This window comes from Hylaeus volcanicus, chromosome 5 (genome assembly GCF_026283585.1).
Source record: "Hylaeus volcanicus isolate JK05 chromosome 5, UHH_iyHylVolc1.0_haploid, whole genome shotgun sequence".
Taxonomy (NCBI): Eukaryota; Metazoa; Arthropoda; class Insecta; order Hymenoptera; family Colletidae; genus Hylaeus; species Hylaeus volcanicus.
The window spans coordinates 25852909-25880644 of record NC_071980.1 but is presented as its reverse complement, the minus strand read 5'-3'; the positions used below and the strand labels follow the sequence as shown (position 1 = coordinate 25880644).

At 39.7% G+C, this 27736-nt stretch overlaps 1 protein-coding gene across 4 annotated transcripts in view; it reads left to right on the top strand.

Annotated features, from left to right (window-relative positions):
* LOC128877166 (terminal nucleotidyltransferase 5C) overlaps positions 1–27736 on the top strand; it is a 125327-nt gene that overhangs the window by 89172 nt on the left and 8419 nt on the right. Inside the window, exon 1 of one of the 4 annotated variants that reach the window (XM_054124232.1) lies at positions 25486–25758. The exons of 2 other annotated variants lie outside the window; for them this stretch is intronic. In XM_054124232.1, coding sequence (XP_053980207.1) covers positions 25756–25758 — 3 coding nt within the window. In that variant the 5' untranslated portion in view covers positions 25486–25755. Of the gene's footprint in view, positions 1–25485; positions 25759–26033; positions 26193–27736 lie in introns of those variants that run through there. One more of the 4 variants, XM_054124234.1, reaches the window with a different exon arrangement.

The window sequence follows — 27736 nt, the reverse complement described above, 5'->3', positions numbered from 1 at the left end:
AGTGCTTCGATTTGAATGAAACCTCGCCGTCGGGAGTAACTCTATACAGCTGACGGCTCCTTTGGAACACGAAGCGTAATTTCCAATTCCGCGCTGCCGTCTCTGCAACAACGCGCCGACGACGCGATGTCGGGCTGGTACGCGTTGGCTTTGATACTCGCTGGTATGGTTGCGCTGATTTTCGGAAAAGAAAATCTGTTAAGCCGTCGCGCAGTTTTCATTCGAAGTAAAAGGTAAAACAAACTCATGGAAGAGGCTCAAATAAAGTGACAGTAAACGTATTTAACTGAAATGAATTAAAATATGAAGAAATGCAAAAAAAAAAAAATAGAAATGACAATGCAAATAAGTGGAAGAAATTGAAATGAAATGAAATATATATTAAAGTAACACCATGGTAAAGCGAAATAAACTCAGGGAAGTTGAAAGAAAATGAAGATAAATGAAATCTTGGAGTATTCTTGGTTCCCTAATCTCAAACAACGTTATCGATTTAAAAGAAAGAAAAAAGAGAATTTAAAAGGAGATCACCGCGTCCGAAAGATCATTCCAATTTCATTCAATGTTCTGAATACATCGACGATCTCGAAATCTCTGTAAACTCGTTTCCAGAGTCATAATCGAGTAAAAATCTAAGCGGGTAACGGGTGATGCTCTGGAACGCGTTTGATCGAAACTTTCAAACAGGTTACGAATGCCATCCTCGACCGGGTTGCAACCTTAACCGAGGGGTTAGACGCGAGCATCTGTTACCACTGTTCGACGCGACAAGGTTGCGCGAACAAAGTCTTGTAACTGAATCGCGAATCGACGTCGGCAGCTCGAAGGACGTTGACTACGACGTTGACTGTGTCGTCTTTTGCTTTAAAATGCAATAAAAGATTCTGTTGCGACTGGCGCTTGTGTTTGTCGCGAAACGTTGGTATATTAGCCTACGTGCCTCGAAGCACGAAGTGAATGGAATACGGAGGGACGAGAAAGGCCGGCTGCCTTTTATTTTTCTGTCTGAAACGCAGCGACATGCGATGCTTTCATGACCCCGTGTCGTGTTTCATACGCATACTTTCCTCGTTTCTATGAAGAAAAAGAGGTAGACCGTCCGGCACGATGGCGACATTAGCCTTTTTACCTAGTGGGTCAAATGACACAAAATAACAATAGTCTGAGGAGGAATTTTATTTCGTCTTTGATTCCTTTGACGGAATAGAATACCGTTTATATGGTAAAATATTAAGTCTTATATTTTGATTAATATACATATACTTTCTAAAATTTGTTACATACATGTCTCGAGTTTTCGTTCCTCCTAGTAGGTTTCCTTGAACTTGAGCTATAGTAATTCTTTCTTACAAGTATTAACGAACAATTTCTCTCGTCATCATCACTCGTTGTCGTCAATTTTTAGTCAAAGAAGGCACGTTACTGATAAAATATACGAATAGGCAACCCCCTGAAACTCCGAACCCCTTATACCTTTAAATCTCTGAAACCCTAAAGCCATGAACCTCTGAAAACCCTTACCGTCCAATCCTCTGAACTTTTCTGCACCCCAAAACCCCTGAATTTCCTCGAAAAGCCTCAAGTTTTTCCTCCCACCTGTTTTAATCTCGTGGTTTCTCGTGGAAATCGGTCGGTGGTTGAAATACAACGCGTTGTAAATTTTCTGAGCAGCGATCTGTCGCACCTGCTTAGAAGGAAGTCCGATAATCACGCTACGTCAATGGCGCTCGCGAACAATGCGCACACAATATACGCTTGTCGGTCCGTTACGTAACACTCGTGCTTCATAAAGGCTGGCTCCTGATAGCCAACGAGGCTTCGGTTCAATCGATAATCGAACGTATACGTAGTCACACGTGGTCGTCGACGCTTTTATGTGACGCGGGGCGGATTTCGTGGAATTCTTCTATCGAGATGATATGATCGTTGTTTGCCGGCAAACTTTTAATAAACGGCCAGTGGGAACTACGTATAGCAATTTAATTGGAGATTTGACGCTGTGGCGTAATTACAACAATGTGTGCGATAAAGTACATTGTTTGATTAAATTGGATAGTTGATCGAAATTGGTCATTCGATAAATTGGCTCGTTTGTTTTTCAAATGAATACCTTGGAAGCATGTTGTGTACGTTGTACAATGTAGATAGTTAGATACACAGGTATAGAGATTATTTATTTATATGGAGAATGATAATTTATAAATATACCATTAAGATGGTATATTTATAAATTATATATATATATCGGCGAGAGTACAGTATTAATTAATACTTACGTATTCGTATGTAAATAATTTACAAGTAAACAGCTGTTTTTCCATAATAAAATTAAATGCAATGCTCGCGAAGGTTACACTTGAGAATTATTAAATTAAATATACAAATAGTCTGAACAATTATTAACTGAATTAATATTCGTTTCGACCTTCCCGTTCATAATGATAAATTTTAAGAAATCTATGTAACAATTCTTGTTACTCGTGCGAAATTCTCGTCCAATTACAATTTTGCCTGTCCCCAGTTATTAACCACAGCAACAATTAGCTTTTGTAACTGAAATTGCGGTTTATCTCCCGGTGACATCGCTCCGTTGCGAAGAATAGCAATTGCTCCACGAGGCAATCAGTTTCCTATTAAACTTTGTAGATAAATTTGTTTTCATGTCGTCAACGTCACGATCACTTATTTTTTTTTTCTTCTTGTTCTGTTGTTCTCGGTGCAATTTTATTTTTTGTTTTTTGTTTATATGCCGCACATATCGGATAGAAGCTGTAGTAGTTTGCTATTGTTTGATATTAGAAGATAATTGTCGCGTTATCTCCAAGTAGTTTTTCGCTCAGAAGAAAGACCCACCTAATCGTCGCGTTAACGTTTATTTTCACGTCGTCGGCACTGTGAACATCGCGTTACGCAATCTCGATGGCTTCCAGAGGTTCTTCATACTATAATCTCGCGTCTGATCAAATCGCGAAGTTTATCAGGTGCTCATGGTCACGGTACTTCGCGAAGATCATTTATTGAATAATTTACGACTTCGGGTTGAGTTACTATACCGCTCATAATAATTAATGGATCATTCATTGACGTGACCTCATCGCTCGACCATTGCACGCATAGAAAGCTGCCGAGAGAATGGTAATTATATGCGAAACATAAAAGTGTGGGAATATTTTTATGCAAAATATGAATATGGAAGATCGTACGCAGAATTTAAAAATATAAAATTATTCCGCGCAATAGGGAGAATATTTTTACGCAGGAAATGGAACACAAGGGATTTCTTTATGCAAAGTATAAAAATACGAGAATCATTCTCTGTGCAAACTATGGAAATATAAATTGTCTCTATGCGGTCTTGAGAAAATATAAGAATATTGACATCATAGGTATAAAAACACACATTCTTATACCTGGAAATTGTATCATTGTCTAGCCGTAGCGAGTAATCGAAGTAACGTGCATGTAACGACCTATTGAAAATAACGAACAACATGAACGCACATTATCGTTTACGAAATATCACAGTTTCGTAATACTCCAATTAAAATTTGAAACGTACTATAATCATCTACATCGTACTATAATCGTACTATAATTACCATCCTGAACCTTTCATTTCCCAACAGTGTATCCCTGTATTTTCCACTTCACGTTACAGATAACAGTGCACTCGCTTTCTTCCTCTATCACTTCGTTTATCTTTCCAATTGGACATTTTTTTTTTTTTTGAAGGCGACAATGTACGCACGAGCAACAAAGTCGTATCATTGGTCATACTTATCGGTCACAGTGCGTTCCGCGCAGATAACGACGCCTCGAAAGCGGAACGCGTCGAGCGACGTCCTCGCGCTTGGTGGCTTCTGTTCGAAGGAGACGTTATCGTTCGAACGGTCGTTTCGTAACAGACATTGACATTACGGTAAAATGGTCGTTCTGAAAGCGTATACACGGATCATCCAACGCGTGCCTGTACTCTCAAGTCGCGTTTTCTTCGCGGTCGAACACCTCGATTTGCAATCCGGAGATTCGGTCAAAAACAAGTAAAATGTTAAGAAAACGTTTATATCGAGTTCATTCTATTGCATACTTTCTTATCAATCGTCATCGTTGAAAATAACGTGGAAAATATCACGAAGTTGTTTGCATAGGGATTAACTTTTATTATGTAGACTTGGAGGTGCATGGATTCAGTTTCTTTGTAAATATCTCGGAAGCTATTGGGTATAACGAGAAAACAGTTACGAACGAAAGCGAAGATTAGGAAATTTTCTAGGGGAAAAGGTACTAGTTTTTCTCGTATATGTGAGTGGTAGGTAGATATACAAATGAGAACGCGTTCCTGTACAAATGCACGAGTAGTTATAAAGCAGGAGTTTCTTTCACCGGTTTCCTCGAAGTTCGAATGAAACGGTGGGTAATAAAGCGTTGCGCATCCGTCGTTAGCGAGCGAGACATTGCGCCGTGGGCGTGTGCAACGTATTATTTATCTCGTTATTTCCAGCACGTATTCGCGATCGATCGTTTATCTCGCGAATAGTGGACAGAATTGGTAAAGCTAAGAGCTTGCTCCGACCACCGTCCGTTTGTCTACGCACGTGAAACGACAGATCGTATTATGTTCAGACCGAGCGTCGCTAACGTGACGATCATTCAGAGAGTTCTCTAATCATTCTCATTCAGCGAGCACGTGTCTTCGTTGCCCACCTTGTTTCCCTCTTTTATATTCAGGAATTTTGTTTCGAAGGAGAATGAGAAACAAGTGGAACTATTGATGGTAGAACTGCGAAGATGTCAACAAATTAATTAATTACCTACCTAGAATAGAAAAAGAAAATAGAAAATAGATACTCATATATTTTTATACTTTGTATAGAAATAACTTTTGTCGTCTTTATAAATAATTTTTAATCGACTTCCAGTAATATATGTCGTTCGGTATCATATTTATCGCGGAGATTAATTATTATGGTAATGTCAGGTCGGAGACGATATTATTAGAGCGCGTACTCGAGGCGATGATCCGTCGACGTTTCAGTTCTCGTTGTTCTCAACCTTTCAATGGAAGAGTAATATTTTTCTGAACGAATTTGCATGGCTATTGAATTTTGGAGTCGGTTGATCTTGTTTCCACAATAGAGAAATTAGTCGATTAAAATACACCTATTAACCGGTTCAAATGGAAATTAAATGAGAGATGAGATATGAGAGTTTTTTTTTAGATATTTCTGAGTCTAAATTGTGTATAATCGTAAATATTAGTTTCAACCGAAATCAATGGAGTTAGAGCTCTCGTAGAACCGTAGCAGCATTTCAGTAGAATGTGTCGTCCTGCGCCAGACGGTCTCCTAAAGCGCGACACAGCCGCGCAGTAGAAAGTGTCGTTTAGTGTCGGACAGGCCAGCTGTTAGTAATCCGTGGACGCAACGCGACGCGTACTATACACGATATCATCGTGACATAGGAAAAACTGCTCGACCAACAGCGTTTGATTAAATTCGCTGTCAAGGACCGATTAATCGCGCAATAAATCATACGGAATGGATTAGCGTACAAAGAACTACGTAAATCATCGATCACGCTTTTTAAGCGCGACAGAGAACCTACCGTAAGCCTGGAATCAATTCCCACAGCACCTTTCTGTATAATTCGGTCATAAATTCGGAATGAGATTGATTTTATTTAAGAAGGCTGCTTTCTTATGTATTCTTTTAAATTTATTTTCTCAATTCGACGGATAGGTTTTTAATTGGTTATTCGCGTACGGAAGGAGCTTCGTATGTAGGATTTCTTTATCCATTTGTCTTCATTCATTTTGTTGCATTAATATTTTTTCTCTGACACCGTCTAGATTACGTCAGCCTTTAATTCTGAAATGCACGACATTTTATATATATGGATATAGGAAAGAACAAAGTATGTCTCTTGGGTAGTCTTCATCTTATCGTGTGATTTATTTAACAAATTTGCTGCATACAATTTTTTCCATTGTTTTGGATATTCGTGTAGTTTCCTCGACACCTTATCTACGATACAACGATACGATACAATTAATATCGTTACAACTATCGTTGTAATAAGTATCGTCTAACATTAATTAACAGGAACATAAACGATTCTAGGGAACTTTGTAGATTAGATGAAACGCGAGTGGCGTAGAATTATCCGAGCGAGCGTTACTTTCTTTTCGTGCGTCAGTGTGTCACGTGATTCGCTCGTTCACGTGATCACGTGGATCTACGCGAACGTGTGCCAGTCGAGGGGCGGAGGGGAGAATCGAAAGCGACTGTCTTGGCAGAGCTCACTGTCATTACGTAACGCGATTACTTGGGATCGAGATTCGTAGATCGTTGGGTACACGTACGAAAGCGTCCGTCCCTGATATATTTTCAATGTTGAGTTTATGTTATCACGCACCTATAGCAACCATAAAGAAAAATTGGGGGAAGGATGCGACAGAGTGTTAGGAAGTCTGATTCATTTTTTGATCAATAGTAATTTAATTTTCTTTTGAGGAATAATCTTTTTTAAATAATAAAATTTAAAGAATTTCTATTTGCCATGTATACACACAGCGAAGTGTAGGCGTTGAGGTATCTCGTTGATGAACGTAGATCCATCTACGACTCTCCATCTTCGTCTATACTTTCACTTTTACAAAACGAAACCTCCTATCACTCCGTCTGGATTTTCCCAGCAATCATCTCAGATCTTCTCTCGCCGTAACAACCCACAGAAAAAAAATGTCTTATGTCCAAGATCAACGAAGTATGGAGAAAATGACAAATCCAAGATGGAAGCAACCACTTGTAGATTTTGACCCAGATACGTCGACGAGCGGTTTCACACACGAGGAAACGAGCTCGTCGGGGCTCGAGACACGGCTTATTTGGATGTCCAGCTGCGAAGTTCAGCGACGAAGCCAGCAAGGGTTCGCTTCAACCTCGACAAGGTCGTGGCGTTTCCTCTATAGAGGAGTTCCTTTGGGGTTTCCCCCTCTTTCTGCGATACTTGGATGTCGTCACTTCACTCCCACCAATCACTTCATCGAATCTCCCTCTCTAACGCGTTTCTATTCTCGGTTTCTTCCTTTCCTTTGATCCCTTCCCGCTTATCCTCCCCACCCTTGTCTGCCTAGAATTCCCCTTTGACGACGGCGACGGCTGCCAGCCTCGTATTTTGCGCGAAACAAGCCATCGTCGCCGATAGCGGTGACATCGCGTAGACGCGACGCCACATAATTGCTGATTTAACGATCAGCTGTGCGCCCAGGCGTCCTCGCGACACGGGAGCTCTGGGACGAGACTTTTATGGACGCCGAGGATGCTGGGGAGGCACGAGAGGGGAAACGAGAGACAGAGTTCGATGCTTCCATTAGCAGAATTGCACAAATTTTGTTCTTAATTGCAGCGTGCAACAGTGTGACTCGAGGAAGCATTTTTGTACATTTGTTTGTGTATTACGAGAAGAATCTACGCATTCGTTCAGACTAAGTAGGAACCATTAGTGTCGATTACCTGTACGATTACTTTTATTACTTGAAAAAGTGATTTTGAGGAGTATATCATATTAATATAACGCAAGAGTAAGATTGATTCGATTTCGATTCCTTGACAAATTAGTAGCGCGGTAATTGATTTGGATGCATAGGCAAAAAGTTCGCGCAAGAAACGATGGCGGTAAAGTAGAGGAAACCTGTTCAAGAGGCGGACGACACGTGATACCTGTGTTTGATGCGATCAAGATCAGTGACCAATGACGTCAGGGTCGCTGACCACGTGCGTTGCATCGCGCATGCAAACGCCGCCGTATGGCAGGGCCATGATTATTCGCGCGCGATTCGCACGCACTAGTCGAAGGCGAGAGCGAAAACGTTAGGTTAGGAACGTCATTCTCGCGATTCGAGAATCCAAAGATTGCACAATGATCTCGTTTAAAATCGCGTGAAACTTCGAGATCTCGTCTTGATGTTTGGTAACCAATGAAAATGTTATGTAGAGTTGAAAATGTGATGGAATGTTTCATAGTTTCGGCAATTTGAGCTGTTGTTTAGGGTAGATGAATTATTTAACGACGAGGGGTAGATATATTATTGATCTTAAGTGCGTCCTTGTCATTTCGTAATTTTTGGAAACGACGTAGGTATAATATTCATTGGAAGTATAATGAATTTTAGTATAATACCCAGTAATAAGTTTAAAGTTTTCCATAGCAGATACGTATATTTACATACTGTTCTCTATAAACTTCATTAGACGTCTAAATTTTCTGAATTCGACAAAATCTTCCGGCAGATATATTTCCAAAGGCTCACACTTCGAGAAAATGTCCCCAAAATATAGATTTTTTCAAATTCTAAACTAGAATATCTCTAGTATGCATTTTCATTAAAAAAAAAATAAATTGATGCAACTGTCGATTGCACATGCACTATTGCACTTCTAAGAAAAAAATGTGGTCCTACGAATATAGCACTCTTTGAACCAAACCTTGACATGATATTTGCTTAGCCCACCCTTGATACAAAAAAAAAATTGGCACGTTGAGAAGGATAAAAAAAAAAAAACTAAAGAAATCTAAAGCGTCTAAGACGAAGAAATCACGTATCCCGGATGCGGAGCGATCGCGAAATCGAAACTCTCTAGCTGGCGCGCGCACAGCCTGCGCCCGGCTGACTGAGGCAGGGTGCAACGACCCCAGTTGCCTCGAAACTGGGATATCCTCAGCCGTTCCACGTCGTCTTCGCCCGCGTACACACCGGCTGACCCCGTTTTCCAGTTACGTCGCGACCGACTCGCGTCGTCGTCGGCCACGAGGCGAACCTTCGCTTCGATTTTCACGCTTTCCTCGCCTCGTGCATTCTACCCCTCCATCCCTGGATGCCTGTTGCTTTTTGACCGATCGCGACCGTGCATCCGCTGGATTGGAACTCGGAGACCATTATTCGGTGTGCGATACGTTAGCCAAAAGATCAATTATCCATGCAACGATCTTGGATGAGTCGTAAATACTGACGTAGCCGGTGTTTACGTTCAGAGAACTACTTATCTGAAAAAACAATGTTGAATCGACCGGGTTGGCCTCTAATACTTGTACTCTATAATTATTAATAACCAAGTTTTCTATGTTCCAACGTTGACGCAACGTTGGGTTTCGCGTACGGTACGCGTGTGTGTAACGATAGTTCTCGAGGTAATTAGTGTGAATCTGCTTCCTCCTTACGTTGCCAGCGCAGTGATAACTTCGAACTTAATTAATGTAATTAAGATCGGCTGGTTTCGCGTTCGAGGACTCGAGCAACGTTACTCTTTTCTTTTTCGCTATCTGTTCTTATTAATCTCGCCGGTTCGCAGAATCGCTTTTGAAACCAGTTCCTTCGTCGAATCGCGAATCGAATCGCCGAGATCTCTCTGTCGTTGTTGCCTCGGTAATATCACTCGAATGGAATAGTCAAGGATATCCTAATCCGACGGTAACTTATACGACACGACGTCTAAAGAATTGAATAATACCTCAAAACATGAACCGAGACTGATACGCATTGATGCAAATTTGATTTACCAAGAGACTTGTTTTAAATAATTCTTCGTATTCGATGAATCAAAAATTCCTTCGATCGAAGTTGTTATTTAATATATACGTGCAATAAATACGTATAATAAATACAGTATAAAATTTTGTTTGTCTATGCGTATGTTGAATAGAGAAATTCTCCGTTTGAAATGTTTGGAAATCACTGGTGTAAATTGGAAAACGATTTCTGTTTCGATCCCGAGACCTCTGAAATTTATTACGTCAGTTTTCTGACTCGACGCGTGCGAAAGTGATCGCGAAGCCACGGGATCCTTTGACACGGTCGTTAACCCTCAACTGGAAGGAACACTTGTTACTTAACAAGCTGCTCGGGGTTAACTCGATTGCGATCAAAATATTACGCGAAACGTGCTCCAGTAACGTTATTATGAAACCTGTTATGAAACTGTGAACTGGAAACGGATGCAAGGAGCTGCCATTGAAGAATAAATGCAACCACTAACGCCACGGTGAATCTGAAGTGTTATAATTAAATCTTGGCTAACATCCATTCAGGGAATTTCTTTTTATTATTTCTGTGTTCTATTACGCGTGACTTTGCGAAGCTAAACAGAAAATTTGATATATTACACGGATGTGGGACAAAATTTTATTCGCGTAGATAAACAATCTATGATGATTAGGCTGAAGATGATTACGCAAATTGATGTTTTAATAGGTAGAGAAGAAAAATTTTAACTTGAACGAAAGTATGTCGTATCTTGTAAACGGTGTAGCATGTATATTATCGTTTCATATACTTTTGAATTTGTGCACATTCTCATAATGCATAAACATCCGCAATCTAATGACAGTTTATTAGTGACGTTCATTCGACGAAATAATTCTTATGTGAGCATTGAATATAAAAATAACAGAAAAATAATATTTTCCCAAATAAATAGATGGCTCATCTTTTTGCAAGATGAATTAATTTAATTCTTCATTGAGCTCTTATGCTAGTGCAAACAATTTCGTATTACAACCAACGTACCGTATCAAAATCGACCAAAGCCCTTGATGCATCAACGATCGTTAATTCAGACACGTGTTTAAACCTTCTTTGCAAAAACACCTGACAAAACACGCGAATGTTTGCATTAGATAACAATTACGAGGCCAAGAAAGAAAACAGACAAATTTTATTGTCTCGGTTATTTAATTTACATGACACTATGTTCCGACTGCTGAAATACGACACGACTGCGTCATTAAAGTGGAGAATGTTTGTCTGTAATCAACACAATTTTCATTTTTACGATATACGTAGTTTCACGTTCCAAAACTTGAAATACTCCAATCACTTTGCAATATTAAAATACGTAAAAAACCAAATGACCGAATTATACTAAAAATAGTCTCAGAAAACGACCTAATTTCCATTCCGAGCAGCTCCTGATTAATCGTTGAGTCACGTTCGAATAATCTCGGCTCTTTAATTCGAATGAGCTCATTTTTGTTTTGTTTACGTTTTTATCGCTTCCAACTTATCCCATTATAGCATTCGAATCATCGATAGAATGAATCAGTTTTCGAGTTGCGTCAAGATCGAATGGGAACTTTTCCTTCAAGCTTGTTGTTTTGTTTTTTTTTTTCTTTTTCATTATAATTCACGACGCGCGTGCACGACGATGGCTTTCATTTTCTGTGCACCTTTACGACCAAGGAGGACGCGTCGCGACAATGTCTTTTTGCGTTCTCCCTTTTCGGTTGAGGATGTCTCCGTTTTCTCTTTCCGCTTTCATTCGAAGCACGGCTCGAAGAAGAGAGTAAAAGTGTACTTGGTAAACTTTGTTCTTCTGTGTACAAATTAAGCATTCAATGTTAATCGAGGTAACGGACTATTCCTTTTTCAATTCTGAATTTCTGTTTCATATGTCGCCACACGTGTCGTTAAACTAGGTTCTCTGTAATTCGTTAATCGTGTCTAATTTTTCACTAACCATGAATCATGGCCAAAATTCGACGAGTAAGAACAGCGTAAAGTAATTTCATTCGTAACGCTTATTCGATCGATCGCCGTTACTTAGATCAAATAAAATTCCTCGTCCATAAATAAAAATGAAGCTTAGCGAAGAACGTTAAACATAATTTGCTGGTTACGCTCTGTTTAAATAAAGGTGAGAATAATATTAGGTTGTTGGAAAAGTTTCGTCCATCCGTAAAGATAATAACTGAACGTAACAGTGAAGTTTCGAAAGAAACTTGTATTCAGAGTCAAACTATACCTACGTTCGCCAACTTATGACTGTTTTCCATCTTTCCACGAGGTACAAGAGCTACGTACAGTTCCTTCGTTATAAAAGTTTTCAAATTAAATAGAAACTCGCGAAGCAAGGAGCACGCGAGAGGATTGCGTTCGTCGCTTTAGATAATTGTGGCATGATGAACAAATTACAGTTCACCGAATATACAGATGCATTTACAGTGTCGCACCCATGCGAAATAATTTCATCCAAATTACGATTTCATCGATATAAATCAACTCTACGATGCCTGATACGCTTTCTCTGTCCACTACTCTCCGCGTATCATTTTTCCAAATCATTCATAAAATCTAAAACCAGTCGAATGGAAAAGTATGCGCGCACTTCACCATTTACTGAACTATCTCTCCACAACTTTGACAAACGTGATTATGCACGATGTGTGCCACTTCATGTATGCCACTCAAAGTAATCTACGAAACGATGCGCAACCTTCGAGTGTCGGAATATGTCTCCCCCTTCCCCCTGGTTTTCCACCGTATTTCGCGGGGTTAGAGTTTCCTAAGCAATCGTAGTCAGACCAAACGCGTTCGCCCGTTCGCTAAGCGCGAAGTTCCACGGGCAAGTTGCATAATTTATTACACGAAATCGCACCTACGACTGGCCTCCGTATGGATTTTCCATACCCGCTCGGGTATAACGTTGAGTACTCATAATTTACAATATCCCCGGTGTGTTTGTCGTTCTCGTTCGCTGTTATTTCACCAGGTAAAGCTTCGACTCATCCTTGGAGTGCGCGGATAAATTATTTAAAGGACACGTGACCAGGTGAACGCGGTTGTTTGATTTGCGTTGGAGATCGCTTAAATAAGAGTCACGAAATAATGTCAGTGTTAGGTAAAATGACGCCACGAGGCTCGTATATCGAAGCATGTCATATTTTTCTGGAGAATAAATATTGTTCACCTTCGTCTCCTATTTCTTCCGCATTCATCTGTGCTTACAATCGTCCTTATTCTAAACAAGTTTTCGATAAAAGTTTGTGAGATAGGAATAACGATTAAAGAACAATACTTTAGAAAAAAATTGTCAACAAGTATAATGTAATAGTTTACAACCTTTTACCGAACTACAATACGAAAATTACAGGTTATGCTTGGACTGTAAACACTCGTGGACTGTGACCGAAGTGTGACCATACTTGTAAGTGAAAAATGCCGGCGACCAATTAGAATCAGGCAACCTTATTTCGTGACTCTTATTAGCGGGTCTCTAGTTTGAGCAATTGATGCTGTAGAACGAAGTTCGAAGGTGTACCGTATATACATGAGCTGGAAAACCGCGCATCGATCGTGCGAATAGAATTTCTGCTAGAATGAAGTCGCGGAAACGAATCCACTTAAAATCCCCGTTCTTGGACGTTTTCTGAAGGATTGGAGTACTTTAGCAGGTGTTCCATCGCACTCGAGTTGCTCCAACGGGAGACGGGGGTGGGGAATATCAGTTTTTAATTTAGGTCAGTGTCGGATCAGTATGGGAAAGAGATATACCGTCAGTCTCATAAATATTCGTATCCTCTATATCTGTTGAAGAAATTTGACTAAATTAGGTGATACGTTCAATGTTTCCAAATAAATGTTTCATTATAAATTGTACATTAATTAACTTTACACGTGGATCATTTTCAGGATATTTATACAAATTAGCCTCACCGAAAAATAATTTTTTGGATATAATATTATGTGGTGATACTGTTGGTTTATTTTTACTCAGAAATCAAGTTTGGTAGTTGTATAACTCCTAAAATTAATTTCATTACACTTTTGATCAGTTTATTTCATTATAAATCGTTCTGTTTCATTTAATTTCATTTTGCTTGGTCATATTCCAGTCTATAGTTCGGTATACTTCAATTTATTTTATTTCATTTTACTTTATTTCATAACATGATCATGTGATTAGTGAATTCTAAGGATTCCTAAAGTTGAAATATAAACAAACAATAGCTCCATTGAAACCAACGCAATATTCAACTATGAAATTATACAAAGAATTCCAGCCCCAGTCCGAAGAACCTATTCGTCGAATAATTCAGATTCAGCTTCTTGTACTTGCTTCACCACCTCTACTTCCGAACGCAACTGCCCTCGTACGAATCGGTTTTACCCAGTGCCACGGGAAAAAAAAACTCCAGTCGATAGCCCGCGAAAGTTCCTCGACGAACGCTCGCGAAGGATCGAGAATCGATCCTTCTAGGCACCGCGGGAGTATATTTACCGTGAACACCGCGACGTAACAAAGCAGTGCTAGGCCAGATCTGATAGCGACTGGTAGTCATCGCGCGAAAATTCAACTCCGGATATACACACGTAGCGTAAATAATTCAAACTGACAATTTTTATTCATTCGCGGGTGGATACGTTAAAAAAACAAAAAACGGAAGTGCGAGAAGTATGAACAGGTGATAGAAATTAAAGTTACAGGTACTAAAAAAAGTATGTGCAAAGTGACTAGTGAAGGGGAAATTAACGAATGACCCATCATCTCATAGAAACCACGCTTGAGGAAGAATAAGAGACCTCCAAACAGTGTGACTTGTCGCAGTAAGCATCTGTAATTTATTTTGGGAATGAAATGAGAACATTCATTAAGCTTCTCAGTTTTGAATTTATTTCTCTGAGCTAGTGAAATATTTTTCGCTTGCTTGAAATTCTTTGCATTTACATAAACGCATTCGTATGCAATTATACATTTGAACTTCAAAGATTAGACACCTGCACACCTTGTTAGCCTCAAGCATTAGCAACAGTTGGACAAAAAATTGGAGGCAAAGACAATGCCAAGAGTATTTCATTGTAACAGCTGTTATCATATACATTCTCATAAAAGAACCACGACGAGAAAGAACTAATTGTAAGTTCTCATCCTACAGCGTCACGGTCAGTCAAGAACACTAACCATTTGAAAAATTACACTCCTAAAGTCAAATACAAATTGACAAAAATCTCTAATTTTATAAACAACACGAGGAATAAGAACAAATACACTTCCGATCGTAATTTTCTGTTTTTTTAAATGCGGAAATCAGGCTCGCGATTTCAGGAACGAAAGACAAGCCCCGCGATCGTGGCAGCGGGGGCCTATAGGTACGAGCCGAGAGGTAGAAAAATTGATAAATAATTGATCTCGCATCGACGCGCTAAAGAATTTAAACCGTTCGTTCGGCACGGATATAGGCGGCCACGGAGACCGTTGCATAAAGCGCCATTTGTTGGCCTACATTCTCCCGCTGAGGGGAATATTATTCCGTCGTGTTGCTCCGTGGAAAATTGCCGGCTCGCGCGGATTTCTGCGATGTTCAGTCCGCGCGCGCGTCTTCTTCGATCATTGCGCAACCGGAGGGGGCGAGAAAACGGTTTAATGTCGACGAGGAATCGTGACTCGTTTACCACCGGCATCGATCCCCGCGCCTATGCACCCGGAAACAAAACCGCGGTTCGACGCAGTTAGATTCCACTGGGAGGACATCCGAACTATACTGAAACGATCGAAAAGTATTCCCCCTTTCTCATGAATTTTATGTCAGTTTCTTCGATTTGGTTTCTTTGGGCCATTTTGTCTCGGTTTGGCTCATTTTTCCCCATTTTATTTCGTTTTGTTCAATTTGGCTTCGTTGTGATCCATTTTATCTCCACTTGGGTCATTTTTGCCCATTTAATTTTCTTTTGTTTTATTTGGTTTCATTGTAGGTCGTTTCGGGTCATTTTTCGCCACCTTATTTCCTTTCTATCCGATACTTAATTAATCAAGAAAAATCGCCAAACAGAAATCGCTTTACCTCCTCAAAAAATCTTTAACGATGAATAATACAATTTCCCTATATCTAATACCTATTTATTGTCGGTTTTCCATCTAAAATTCTTGTCGCGTTAAATTCTTCCCCCGACACCTGGACCGTCGCGAATCGGCGCCGATTAACGGTAGTTTCTAAACAACTATGGTCAGATAAATAAATTCCTCGCCGCTGTCGTTTCACCTCGCGTCGACTTGTTGCGAATAATTTGCGTAGACACGACAAATTACACGACGCTCGAAAGTAGCAACGCGCGACACGCTTGTACAGCGAAAGGTTGATTTGCAGCAGGCCAACGACCGACGAAATATTATGCAATGCGTTTTCAATGGACATGAGGGTCCCCGACGCCGTGTCTCCGTTAAAAGTGGCGTCGTGTAATGAATTTTTTTTTTCGACTACCGTCGACACTTTACCGAACGCGTAACGAACAGCAGTCGCGGAAGAGAGATTTTTCACGGGGACACTTTGAATTTGTTGACGAAATCGTGCTTGGATTCGGGAAGAACGAGGTCTTTGATAAATATTGACATAGGAAAAATTAAAAAGTACATTTTAACGAATACAGAATACAGAGTTCCACATCTGAGCTACCATGATGTGAGAGATTCTCAAATTGTTAATGGAGCCTGTGGAGTCATATTAATGATTTAGAACACGAAAAAATTGTAGGTGCTCTCAGAGTCACATGGTGTTACAGAGCCATAAATTATTAAAGTGAATAATATTCAAATTAATACGGACCTCGCGAAGAAAGATTAGAGAGTGAATAAAGGCACCATAGTATAAGGCTTGCTAAAATATTATATAAGGAATAAATGAAAGAATAAACGAAAAGTTTGTTGTTAAAGAAAAAAGAATATATCAAAAGTAAATATTATTATGAAGTATGAATATTTATATGAGATAGTCTTCACAGTGAACATATTAAAAATCCTAAGTAAGATATGTATCGCTGCATGGATTAACAACAATTTCTCGTTCGTTAACGCATCTCTTATCAGTAAATATTTACACAGCTGAAGAACCGAAGGCTTCGCTGCTTGCAGTCCATAAAACGGATTAAAATAGTGCGCGTGAATTGTGTTCTATTAATATATTGTGGGAGTGAATGAACTTCTCTTGCATTAGACATGAATGACGAGAGTTTGGGTCAGCACAGAAGAGATCGAGTGGCTGTTCGGGGTTGAGGATCGGTTACAATAGCGCGCGTGTGTGAATGATCTCTGCCATTGAATGGGGAGACGGGAACCCCACTGTTTGGTAGCCTGAGAAAGGAATTACTCACTCTTCTTGAGTATAACTTACTTCAAAAGTTACCTTTAAGAGTACCGAGCAATCAAATTGCTCTGAAACAAAGGCTTCTTTGGGAATTAATTTCAAGGAAATTGATGCAACTAACTTTGCCTGTTGAACAATATTTTATTACCCTCAGTGGCTGTAACTACGTTTAATTGTAGAGCTACAGCACGGGCTTAGCGATCCCGAGGTACCCAAGCAACAGGGAAAGAGACATGTAAAGAAATTTAATTTAAAAAGTTAAGGATCGATGTAAAAGAATGTAAATGTGATATGGAAAAATCACGTGTGCAGGACTGATAATTTGTAACAAGCAAGACTGGACACTAGTCCACCTACTGAGGTGCAATAACCAATATAAAACAGATTAAGTACCCTGTGAAAATAAAGAAACAAACAATATTTTATCCTGCGGATTTGAAAGGCTTGAAAATATTAAAAGTCTGGGTGATCTTGAAAGCCTTGGAAAGATTTAAAAGTCCTAAAACATCAGTTCCACAAATGTCCAAAATAAAATGCTTCGTTACTAAATAAAACCATTCTCTATTTAACCGCTCCAAGCTTGCACCATATATTGCAAGCACATCCCAATGTCTCGAGCCCATCGCTGCGTACAAGTAGCCCAAGTTAGCGTGCAGTCACACCTACTCGTTACTCTCAAGAGCCAAAGATCCTCGCTATAATTCACCGCGGAAGCTCGGCGGAATGTCCGCTATAATTTTCACGGGTGTGTGCCAAAATCTGACTCACACGCGGACTATCAGCGTTCTTACGTCGTTAACGGGACTAGGGAAGGTGAATAGAGTGCAACACCGGTTATCGAGACAGGTGGAGGGACAAGTTAGACAAACAAATCAGCATAGGAGCGTATCGAGCACACTGTTTGTAATTAACCTGTGTTTTATTTTATACCGAACATACTTGGAACTCTTGGAAGATTTTGGAATGCTTTATAAGTCTCGTGAAAATGCTGAATGTCTTGAGCGTCTTGAAGTCGAAGGTTCTTCGCGTTAGGAACAACGGAAAATAGATTAGAATAATGTCTGAATAATGGATGCTCCACATTTTGCATCGTACTCTTTGCTATGCCATTTTCGAGTCAGGCTCGTCGTCGTGATTTCCCGTCAAAGAAAACAACGTTGTTACACGAATCGCGTCCACGTCGAGGTAAACTCAGTCGACTAAAGTGCAGCATGTCGAGTGCACTTCCTGAATGCAGGGACCATAAGGATGTGTGCGCTGCTGTTCATAAGTACACGTGGATGCATCCTCTCGAAAATGGGGGATACGTTGCGCACACCGCTGCTTTATCTTAATGCTAAACATACGTTTACCATCTTGACGCTTTCGCGAATAGGACAACATCGTAGAAATTGACAGACTTTATTATTTTAGATCTTATAGTTGAAGCTTATAGTCTGAGCTTTGAATCGACTCTGAATATGTGAATTTTTAACCAGAAGATTGGTACTTGTCGATTAAAAATCATCGAGGTAGAATTGAATTCATCCAAGAAAAATTATTATTTAAAAATGTTGAAAAGTTCGCAGAATATGCAAAATTGCTACTCACGAAATCTAGAGGATGCAGTATAAGCTTATAATTTTAGAAATTTAGAAATTTTCGAATGTGAATACTTTGTTATTTCTAAGGATTATTTTTCCCTCAAATTATATTATGTGCTTTGTACAGAATAATTATTCACACAAATTGTACAGTTGGTGTATCTTGGGAATATGTATAAAGCTGGTGTATCGACAAAGGCAAAACTTCAACTGTTAAGTAATAGGAAACTTCGTTATTATTCGAGGAAGTTTCACGCAACTTTTCAACTGTATTCCTTTGCGTCGCCTAATCGACGCACGATTAAAAGTACCAGGGGCGGAGGATATATTGTTAAAAAATCATTCTAAGGAGCAGCGGCTTATCGACATAAGAACTTCAGCTTAATGTGTTTGGAAATTCGATTCTCGGGATTTGTGCCGTTGCGTGTTGTTCTAATTCGCTTCAGAGAGTCCTTGAGACTATTTAGATAATTTTATTGGAAAAAGGCAGGAATAAATGTTTGCTCGATATTGTTTTGCTATTGTGGTAGGGAAAAATGTAGAATTTTATTTTTATTTATTTTCGTTAAACGAATGATGAATATAGAAATTATAATTATAAAAGTTATACTAAGTTTTACGTTCAAGAGTCAGTCTTCTCAGGTCGGTGGAACAAGCTTGGATTCGCTTCTCGTAGAAACGGTTTTACGCGGAATTAATCTTCCATGTTTCTTTGTGTCGTCTGTCATTATTCTGAGAAACGCAATTTCAGTACTCGCGCACCTGACTCCGTCGTCATACGCTTCGCGTGCTTCGTATAAGTGACGTGAGGCGATTTAGAAAGAAGACTAAAGCGGCAACAAGTTTATCCTGGCCGTTGTCGCGACGACGGCTATGAAGATGAAGTTATTCAATATCCACGATGCAACTTTTCCTAATTCTGTTCCGTAAACTCTATTATAAATTAACAAGTTCGAAATCCTTTTGTTCCCGTTGTATCTAAAGAACTAATTCACAGTTCGGACAGTAACAAAAATTTTGAGTATATGAAATCTTTAACGTTCTAATAGTCTCGATAATATTAAGACTCCTGAATTTTGTAATAAATGAATCGAATTCTTGTGATTTATATTAAATGAAATTGAATACACAATTAATCAGATAGGGATAAGAGAGAAATGATACTTATTCGTGATTTAAACGAACATATTGGAAGTTTAAGAGTGAATAATAAAAATTTCGATCTTAGTGATCAAGTAGAGGACTCCTATTCATTAATGGACATTAGATAACTCAGAGCAAAAGAAAAATAATTCATATTATCGTAACATCAACGTACTGGTGGTAATCAGCATTCATTTTCCTCGTCACTGTGCAAATTACAATACAAATTACAATCTACAAGTAGCAATGAAATGATCCCATGAATAACGTAAGAATGCCTAAAAAAAAAATTGAGATGAAGGATAAACAACAGCAGAGATAATTAATTGGGTTCTTTAAAAAAAATGCCTCGAGATATTGTTCCACGATAAAACTCATTCGAATGTTTTCATTAAAATATCTTTTACAAATCTCAACAGGGACCAGTAATTTCGTTCAAGTATCGAGGAAACTTGGCTTCACCTCACGCTATAGTAATTCGCGAATCGCATGCCATGTACTCGCAGCGTCCCGCGACAAAACACGTAACTTTCGTTTCATGTCGACCACTAAAGACGATTGAATCAAACGAGCACCCGAGCTGGAGAAACGCAGACACGTGCCCATAGAAGAAGCGAAACATAACGATTTCACGTGCACGGTGAACCTGCATCGCCACTGGTGCAATCATTCGTTGACCCATGCAACTGGCTGCGCACGGCGACCAATGGAGAACGCTTCCGGATGCGCGACCAGAGTTGACTTTTCCGCGTGCTTGCCACTGATCCATGACGAGATTTCACTTAAATTAACCCGTTCGTAAAAAAAGAAAAAAAAAAATCTTTGATGGATCGACTTTAATTCGATCGAGATAAAGCGTTCGTAATTTGTAGATCGTTCGTTCGCTCGCGAACGAGCGTAAATAATTGAAAATTTATGCTTCGTACCAAATCGGGATGTTTCGCGTAATTCGTTTAGGGGTTTTCAATGTTGCAATTGTCGAGATTTTATAGCGATCATTCAGCGTAGTAGTACATTTGGCAACATTACCTACAATTGAATGATACGTGTGTAATAGCTTGAGACTGTTGCGCAATCCGAGAGCAGGTAACCTGGTGAGTCAGAAACATAGTAAACGTCAGAATCGGAGTGCCAGTAAATATAGCGTGCGGAGTACAGAGCAGCGAAGAATTTCAGTGTTGAGAATTCCGCGTGTAAGAAGCAGGAATTAAAACTCTTCGATCTCTCGGAAGTATTGAAATTCTTAAGTGTGTTTAGTACGTTTACGTGTTTTAAACCACTTTAAGGAATTAAATGCCTCGAATGTCTTGAAAGTATTAATAATCGCGAATGTTTTTGATGTCTATAAAAAGGCTTTTAATTAAGAAAGCGGAAGATTACGATTCCGCGAGCACGGTGAACCTGCATTGCCATGAGTGCAATCATTCCGTTGACCGGCTGCGCTATCGACGACCATTCGCGAACGTTTCCTGATGCGCGACTGGAATTCTTGGTCTTTCCGCGTGCTTTTCACCGATCCGTAGCAAGATTTCACTGAAATTAACGCACTTATACAAACCTTAATACGCATACTTCAGTTGCCTCGAGCTGAATAATTACGTGAAGAATATCGAAAGTACATATTTTCAATTTTTGAAGAGCGCAGAGTTGACTTATTTAAATTCTGCCTACTTGAAGTCGTTTGTGAACGTAGAACGAAACTGCTTCACGTTTTTATAAACTGTATAACGAGTCGAAAAGTAGGGTAGCAATTACGAAATTTTTTTTTTTGAGAGAGGATGTGTATACGATTTTGTGAAATGTTTGCTAATTTCCTACGAGTGTTTGCATTAACACGTTTACTGCCACGCTAAATTCACGACTGACGAATCCCGCCAGGCCACGGTTTTATGGCCGTGCACGCGCGTGTAACGTATTCACAGTCGGATTAATTAATGAAAGGGTCGACTGCATTCGCTAGTTCTATCCTTGGTGCGTTCAATGCCTAAACAGTAATTCAATCTTAATCGATTCCAATGTAAGCTACAAAGAAACCATTTTCCTGCCGAAGAACAGCTTTACCGCAAAGGGAAACCTCTTAGGACTGTTACTATCACTTTGCTCGAATCAAAATTTTTAATGTAATTTTATTACATTTGATGTGCCGTAACTTTGCACGAATCTTTACTTCTTAAACTTCACGAGCACATAACTTCGCACTAATCAAAATTATTAATAAATTCGAGAACATTTCAATTATTTATTCTTCAACTACACAGTCACCTTTTGAACATCACTGGTTACGCAATTACTTGTACTTTATTTTCCGTCATAATCGTTGGACAGGTGATTACGTATTTCTCGATAATATTTCTCCCACGTTGCTTTGGTTAATGGAGAAGAAAATAACCTGAATACAAAGCTGACTGCTCTGATGGCTAAAAATACCATACAATGTGCGAGTTGCTGATCTTTAAGAGCAGTCGTAACGGTATACTACCTATAGGGTGTCTCGCGATTTTCCAGTCAAACTGTGCCAGTCTGTGAATGGAGATAAGAGAATTGCTTTTTCGTACCTCTGATAGACATCTATAATATATATACTTTTCTTGTTATACATATTGTCAATTGTCTAAATAAATAATTGTCTGAGAATCAACTGAAACGAAAAGAAGATGCATATTCTCTTAGGTGTAGCCTCTACTATAAATCATACAATATACAAAGGTTTTGTATGTATGTACATTAAAAAGCAAACCTTGTTGAAATCTTTCCAAAACTTTGGAAAACCCTTTAAATATTTTCTTACTTATAGTAGGTGTAGCCTTAAATAGTGCCTTAAATAGTGCCTTAAATAGTGCCTTAAATGGTCACCTTAAATAGTGCATCTGCCCTATGAGTGCAAAAGGGTTAACGGATGTCGATCAGGTGAACGCAAGAAACACAGCCAGGCCCCTTTAAATGGGATTCAGATTCTATTTCCATCCGCGTGGATCGATACGCAGCAACGGTGCAACGAGATTTATCGCATTAACGAGACTCGTCAATGTATTGTAAGCACCAGTGACGCTCGTAAGCCGGTGATTTCGCTTGGAAAATGGGAGATATCGGTGAAACGAACCAAACGTAGCTCGCCCCGTTCATTGCTGTATAGAAAAATCGTCGGTTTCTTCAATTGTCCCCGCTGGCCTTCCTTCCCCACGAGACGCGTCGCTGGTCGCGCGTCGAGTGCGGATGCTTCGCGTCTTAAAACGGAATTATCGAGGTTTCCTGGGAAAATCTCTCGCGAACGTCGTCGATATTCATGGAAAAGCCATTCTCCCGTGAACAGGTGATGGGAAACGGGGTTCCCGAACCTCCGGGAAATGGAACAGGTGTACAACGAACGAACGTCTTTTCTTGTTTACGTCCAACATCCGCGCGTCACTCCCAATTTAACAATTGAGACGACGTCATTAGGATACCGTGTTTTGTGCTACCACGTTCCTGGAACAAAGAACGCGTTACACAAAGCATCAATGCGTTAAATGGCATCGTTTGTTTACCGAAGATTACCTTACGAAGTATTTTCTAAAAAAAAATTCTAGTATTTCAATTTTAATATCATTTAAATCTCAAATGAAACTACCCACGATCACAATTTCAATTTAAATTCAGGACTGCAAATATCAAAGCTCCCCATTTACAAGCAAAGAGTACTTCACCCTCGAGATCTGTAGACACCGGGTACATTTGCATACCGTGTTCAATCGCCATAAGAGTCGCGTAAATCGCTTCACAGTTTTCACTTCCCCATTTTGTGCGTCGTCTGTCCGTGTTTTCACGGACAAACTCATCCCCGGGCCGCGACGCCGAGCCTCCCCAACGCCAACAGGACATATTTTCGTCACTGGGACGAAATTACAAGTCCGCGACGAGCGTAAAAATAAAATCGTGGCCCCGCGTTGACGTGGGTTGACGACTGAGTATCGTGGGCGGGATAGGAGGGAAGGATCGATAATACTTGTCGACCCTTCTCGTTGGTCCAGCCTCTATTCCTCCGACGCGACGCGTGGGCGTCGGGGAAATACGCCACCCGCGCCCAAACGAATCCCCATTCTACGTGGATGTACAGCGGATGGAATGAAACGTGGCTGAACTCTCGAAATACAGAAAATGGTGGTACTTTGCACGGAGTATTTTATTTTTGTCTTTTAAAGCGTTTCTCAAAGTGCGAGACAACTATTAAGATTTTGCTTGAAGAAACGTGGATGTATTATGGAAATGGGGGTCTGGAATGTACCGGTAGAACTTTGACGATTGCTTCGAACCCCGCTTGTTGCGCACTGTCGACGAGTAGAGGGAGATGGTCACTGACTATCGGTCATTTTCACTTTTCTGTACACCTCGCTGTATATTCACTTGCATATTTTGCTGAAACAAACGCTCAAACAGATAAATATATAAAATTGCAAAAGTACCCACCCTTAGATACTCGTATTCACGTTCACGCAAGAATTTAACTCGTATCAGACGGAGTCGAGCGAATTTTATTCCAAACAAAGAAGATAAATTGCATATTTATTCGCGCGGATGAAAGCAATTCCAGAGAAAACGACGCTAATCCGACGCGTGAAGAATAAACAGCGACTGAAGAATCCTTTTGAATGAATCCGACACTTTTATTCTTTATTTTTAATAAATCTGGAGCTGTTATCTCTTATTCGGAATAAAGGTTACCCAACCGTGGCGTCAGCCAACGGAATATGTATACAGTGCACGAAGCAGGTACTTTTCATCGCATAACCCTTGAGACACCAACAAACGACGCTGAAGTTTGATCAACCAACCGCTGAAGAGAGAAGCTCTGCCCCAGATCCGGCCTCTCTCCCCGCGTAACCACGTCGACTGCTCCAGTACCTCGCTATGACGTCATACCGAGGAACGCGTGGGCGTCTCTGAATGAACACGCCAGCCAGGATAAGGTTATACGAGAGCGTGTGGTCGATGGAAGGAAGGAATACAGTGAACTCGTAAATTGGAAGCGCCCCGAAGGGTGCGCGTTTGTGCGTAGAAAGATATGGAAGCCAAAGCCCCCCACGCAAAACGTACTTCCACTCTTCCATGAAACACCCCGCGATGACTAACCGTGTTTGCTCGATATGGATAATGTTAGTATAAATATAGAAGCAGTTGTAGCGGTTATCAAACTATAAACAGTAATTGGTTCACCAGAGGGTAGTGTATTATAAAATTGCAAGTTGTAATTAACTTATTTAGATGAAGGATATTTTCATTTTTTTTTTTTTTTTTTTTTTTTTTTGGATTTAAAACATCTTTCAAAGGAAAGAACTCGAATTTATTTCAATCATGAGTAAAGTTTGAAAGTCTAGAAGGTACTAATAATATCACGATGATTGGTTGATATCGGTTAAATAATACGTTTCTCATGAAAATTGAGAATTGCATTACGATTCATAAAACAGAAAAAGAGATTCGTTAAAATTCGCAAAACTAAAAACGAACGCGTACGACTTGGCAATGAAAATTTCAGAAGGAAGGAAACTTTGAATAATGAATTTATTTTGAGAACTCGATTAGCTAAAAATTATCTGAAAATGCACGTGACGCATCACAATGCACTGCATGCCCGAGGTTAATTTGCGTGTACCGTTTGATACGGTCGCGTCGGCGTAATCGGATTTACAACCCGCTAAATTCGTCTCGGAATCGCGGCGTCGATAGTATTGGTTGGCTTTGTGCTGCCCTCCTGGAGCGCCGCGACGCCGCTACTGCTGATGGTGCTGTCGCCACCGCCGCCGCCTCCATCCCCACTATCACCGACAGTACATACGCTTGATTCGCCTTTCACTGCGCTGGCCTCAGTTCGCTGGTGACTCCCGTCGGCCGCGGATCTCTCTGTAATACCGTCGAAGTCTCGAGATCGCTAGCTACGCACGTAATTCGTGTTTGCGCTTGCTCCGATTCGGTGGTACTCCTCTTCGATCAAACTCGCGATCGTTTCGATCAATCTCTCGCGAATAATACAGTTTTTCGAGCGTACTCTTTGCGAGTCGCGGTGTTTATCGAAAGGAACTCCGATCCAGTGGTAGCAGTGAATCCAGCTTGGGACACTCGGCGACCGGTCGAGTGCTTCTTCATGGTAAGCCTCGCGACAGGGCTTCGTGCGCTAGATTGATTATTTCCACGCTGGACGCGTGCTCCACAGGTGGTGCGACAGTTCTTGACCGTCGTTTGTGAAATAATGCCAATCGTGGTGACTACCTTTCGGTCCGCGATCTCCTCCACATGCTCTTCTCTTCGTTTACGAGTTGATTCGCGTAATAATCGCGTTGGTGTTCCAGTTCGCGTCGATCGTTCGCGAATACGCGGAGAGTGCCGCGCGGACGAGTGAAAGTTCGGTGATTTCGTCGAGGTGAATCTCGTTGGTTCTGCGTCGCACGGTGATCGGGGAAAGAGATGTTACTCGGAGCTGTAGACATTTTCTGAGTTTTTGGAGAAATTCGGTTTCGTGCTGGGGATTTGTATTTGAGCTGTGACTCGATTTCTTTGGAATTAGTGTTACGCTTCGGCAGGGTATGTGAGCATTTTTTTCTTCAATGCGAGGTACTCTGTCGAGTAATGGTGTAATTTGGGTAAATTCGTAGGGACTCGTGGTCATAGAGAGAAATGTACTAATAGTTTAAAGGGTTAATAAGAATTGTGGAAATTGCTTAGTGGTTTGCAATAAATATGGCTGCTTATAGGCCCCATAAGGAAATATATTGATTTATTAATAATTAATATGGCAAGATATTAAAGAGTTATTAATATTATTGTATTGCTGAATATATTGTAACGTTTGACATGTGAATATTAATACTATATTGTTTAATATAGTGTCAAGTATAACAGAATGTATCAATATTCTATAATATTATACCTTGACCATTTCCAAATGAATTTATACATACTATAGCCACCGCAAGTAATACATAAACATATTAATATTAATCGCACAACCAAGCAAGTCCTACAATTATTATTGGTAGAGTGGTGCGTACTTACGATTGCTTAATAGTACTATTAATTGAACAAAATATTTTAATTAAAATACTATAATGTTTCTCGTTAAGGCCATGAAAAAACGTTTCCAATATAATATTTTCCGAAAATTCTGATCGTCGAATCTGAGTTCCCTTTCGGGGGAAATTTGTCCCGTTGAATAATGTGTGTTTAAATCGTCAGTCGTCGACTTTTATCCCGTTTTTCGCGTGCCAGCTGAGAGAATGAAACTTTGCGACGCGTGGACGCAATGTATGATGCAATGAACCGTAATCGACGGCGCGGCTGTTAGCTAATGAAGTTACCACGATCAGGTGTTGTTCTCAAGTAGCACGGTGAGAACGACACCGCAGAAAGAGCGATCGAGACGTTTTGTTTGGCGTCGCCTAAAACAGAGACGAGCAAATTTTTATTTGAATACAAAATTTCAAATATCTGATAAAGGACGAGCGTTACTTCATTCGATACTGGTTCGATAAAATTTAGAATTTGAAATTGATCGAACTTATCTCTATCTACTTTAAATTTCTTTTATGGTCTTTTGTGGAAGTATCACATTGATTTTTATTTCATTTAAATATTAGATAGTATATTCAAGCTACTGTAAAACCAAAGACAATACAAAAATAGGAAAATACAATACATACATATATATATATGAAGATAATCGAAAAAAAAATTATACCTTTTCTATCTTATAATACAATCTTCTAATACAACTGTATATATATATGTATGTATTGTAGTTTCCTATTTTTGTATTGTCTTTATATATATATATAAGTCGATATGGAATGCAAAATTATGCTTTAGAATGAATGTTGTTGAAAAATCAACAAAATAATAACAAATTAATAACAAAAGTATATATTATATATATATAGTACTACTGCTGAAATCAATGAAATAATTTTGTTGATTTTTCAACAACATTCATTCTAAAGCATAATTTTGCATTCCATATCGACTTTAGTTTTGAAATATTAGGTTTCAATGTTGCCTCGAGCAGATAGGTAAATTCTTATCTAGATAAAACATTTCACATTGCTAACAAAAGATAAACATCTGTTTATCTG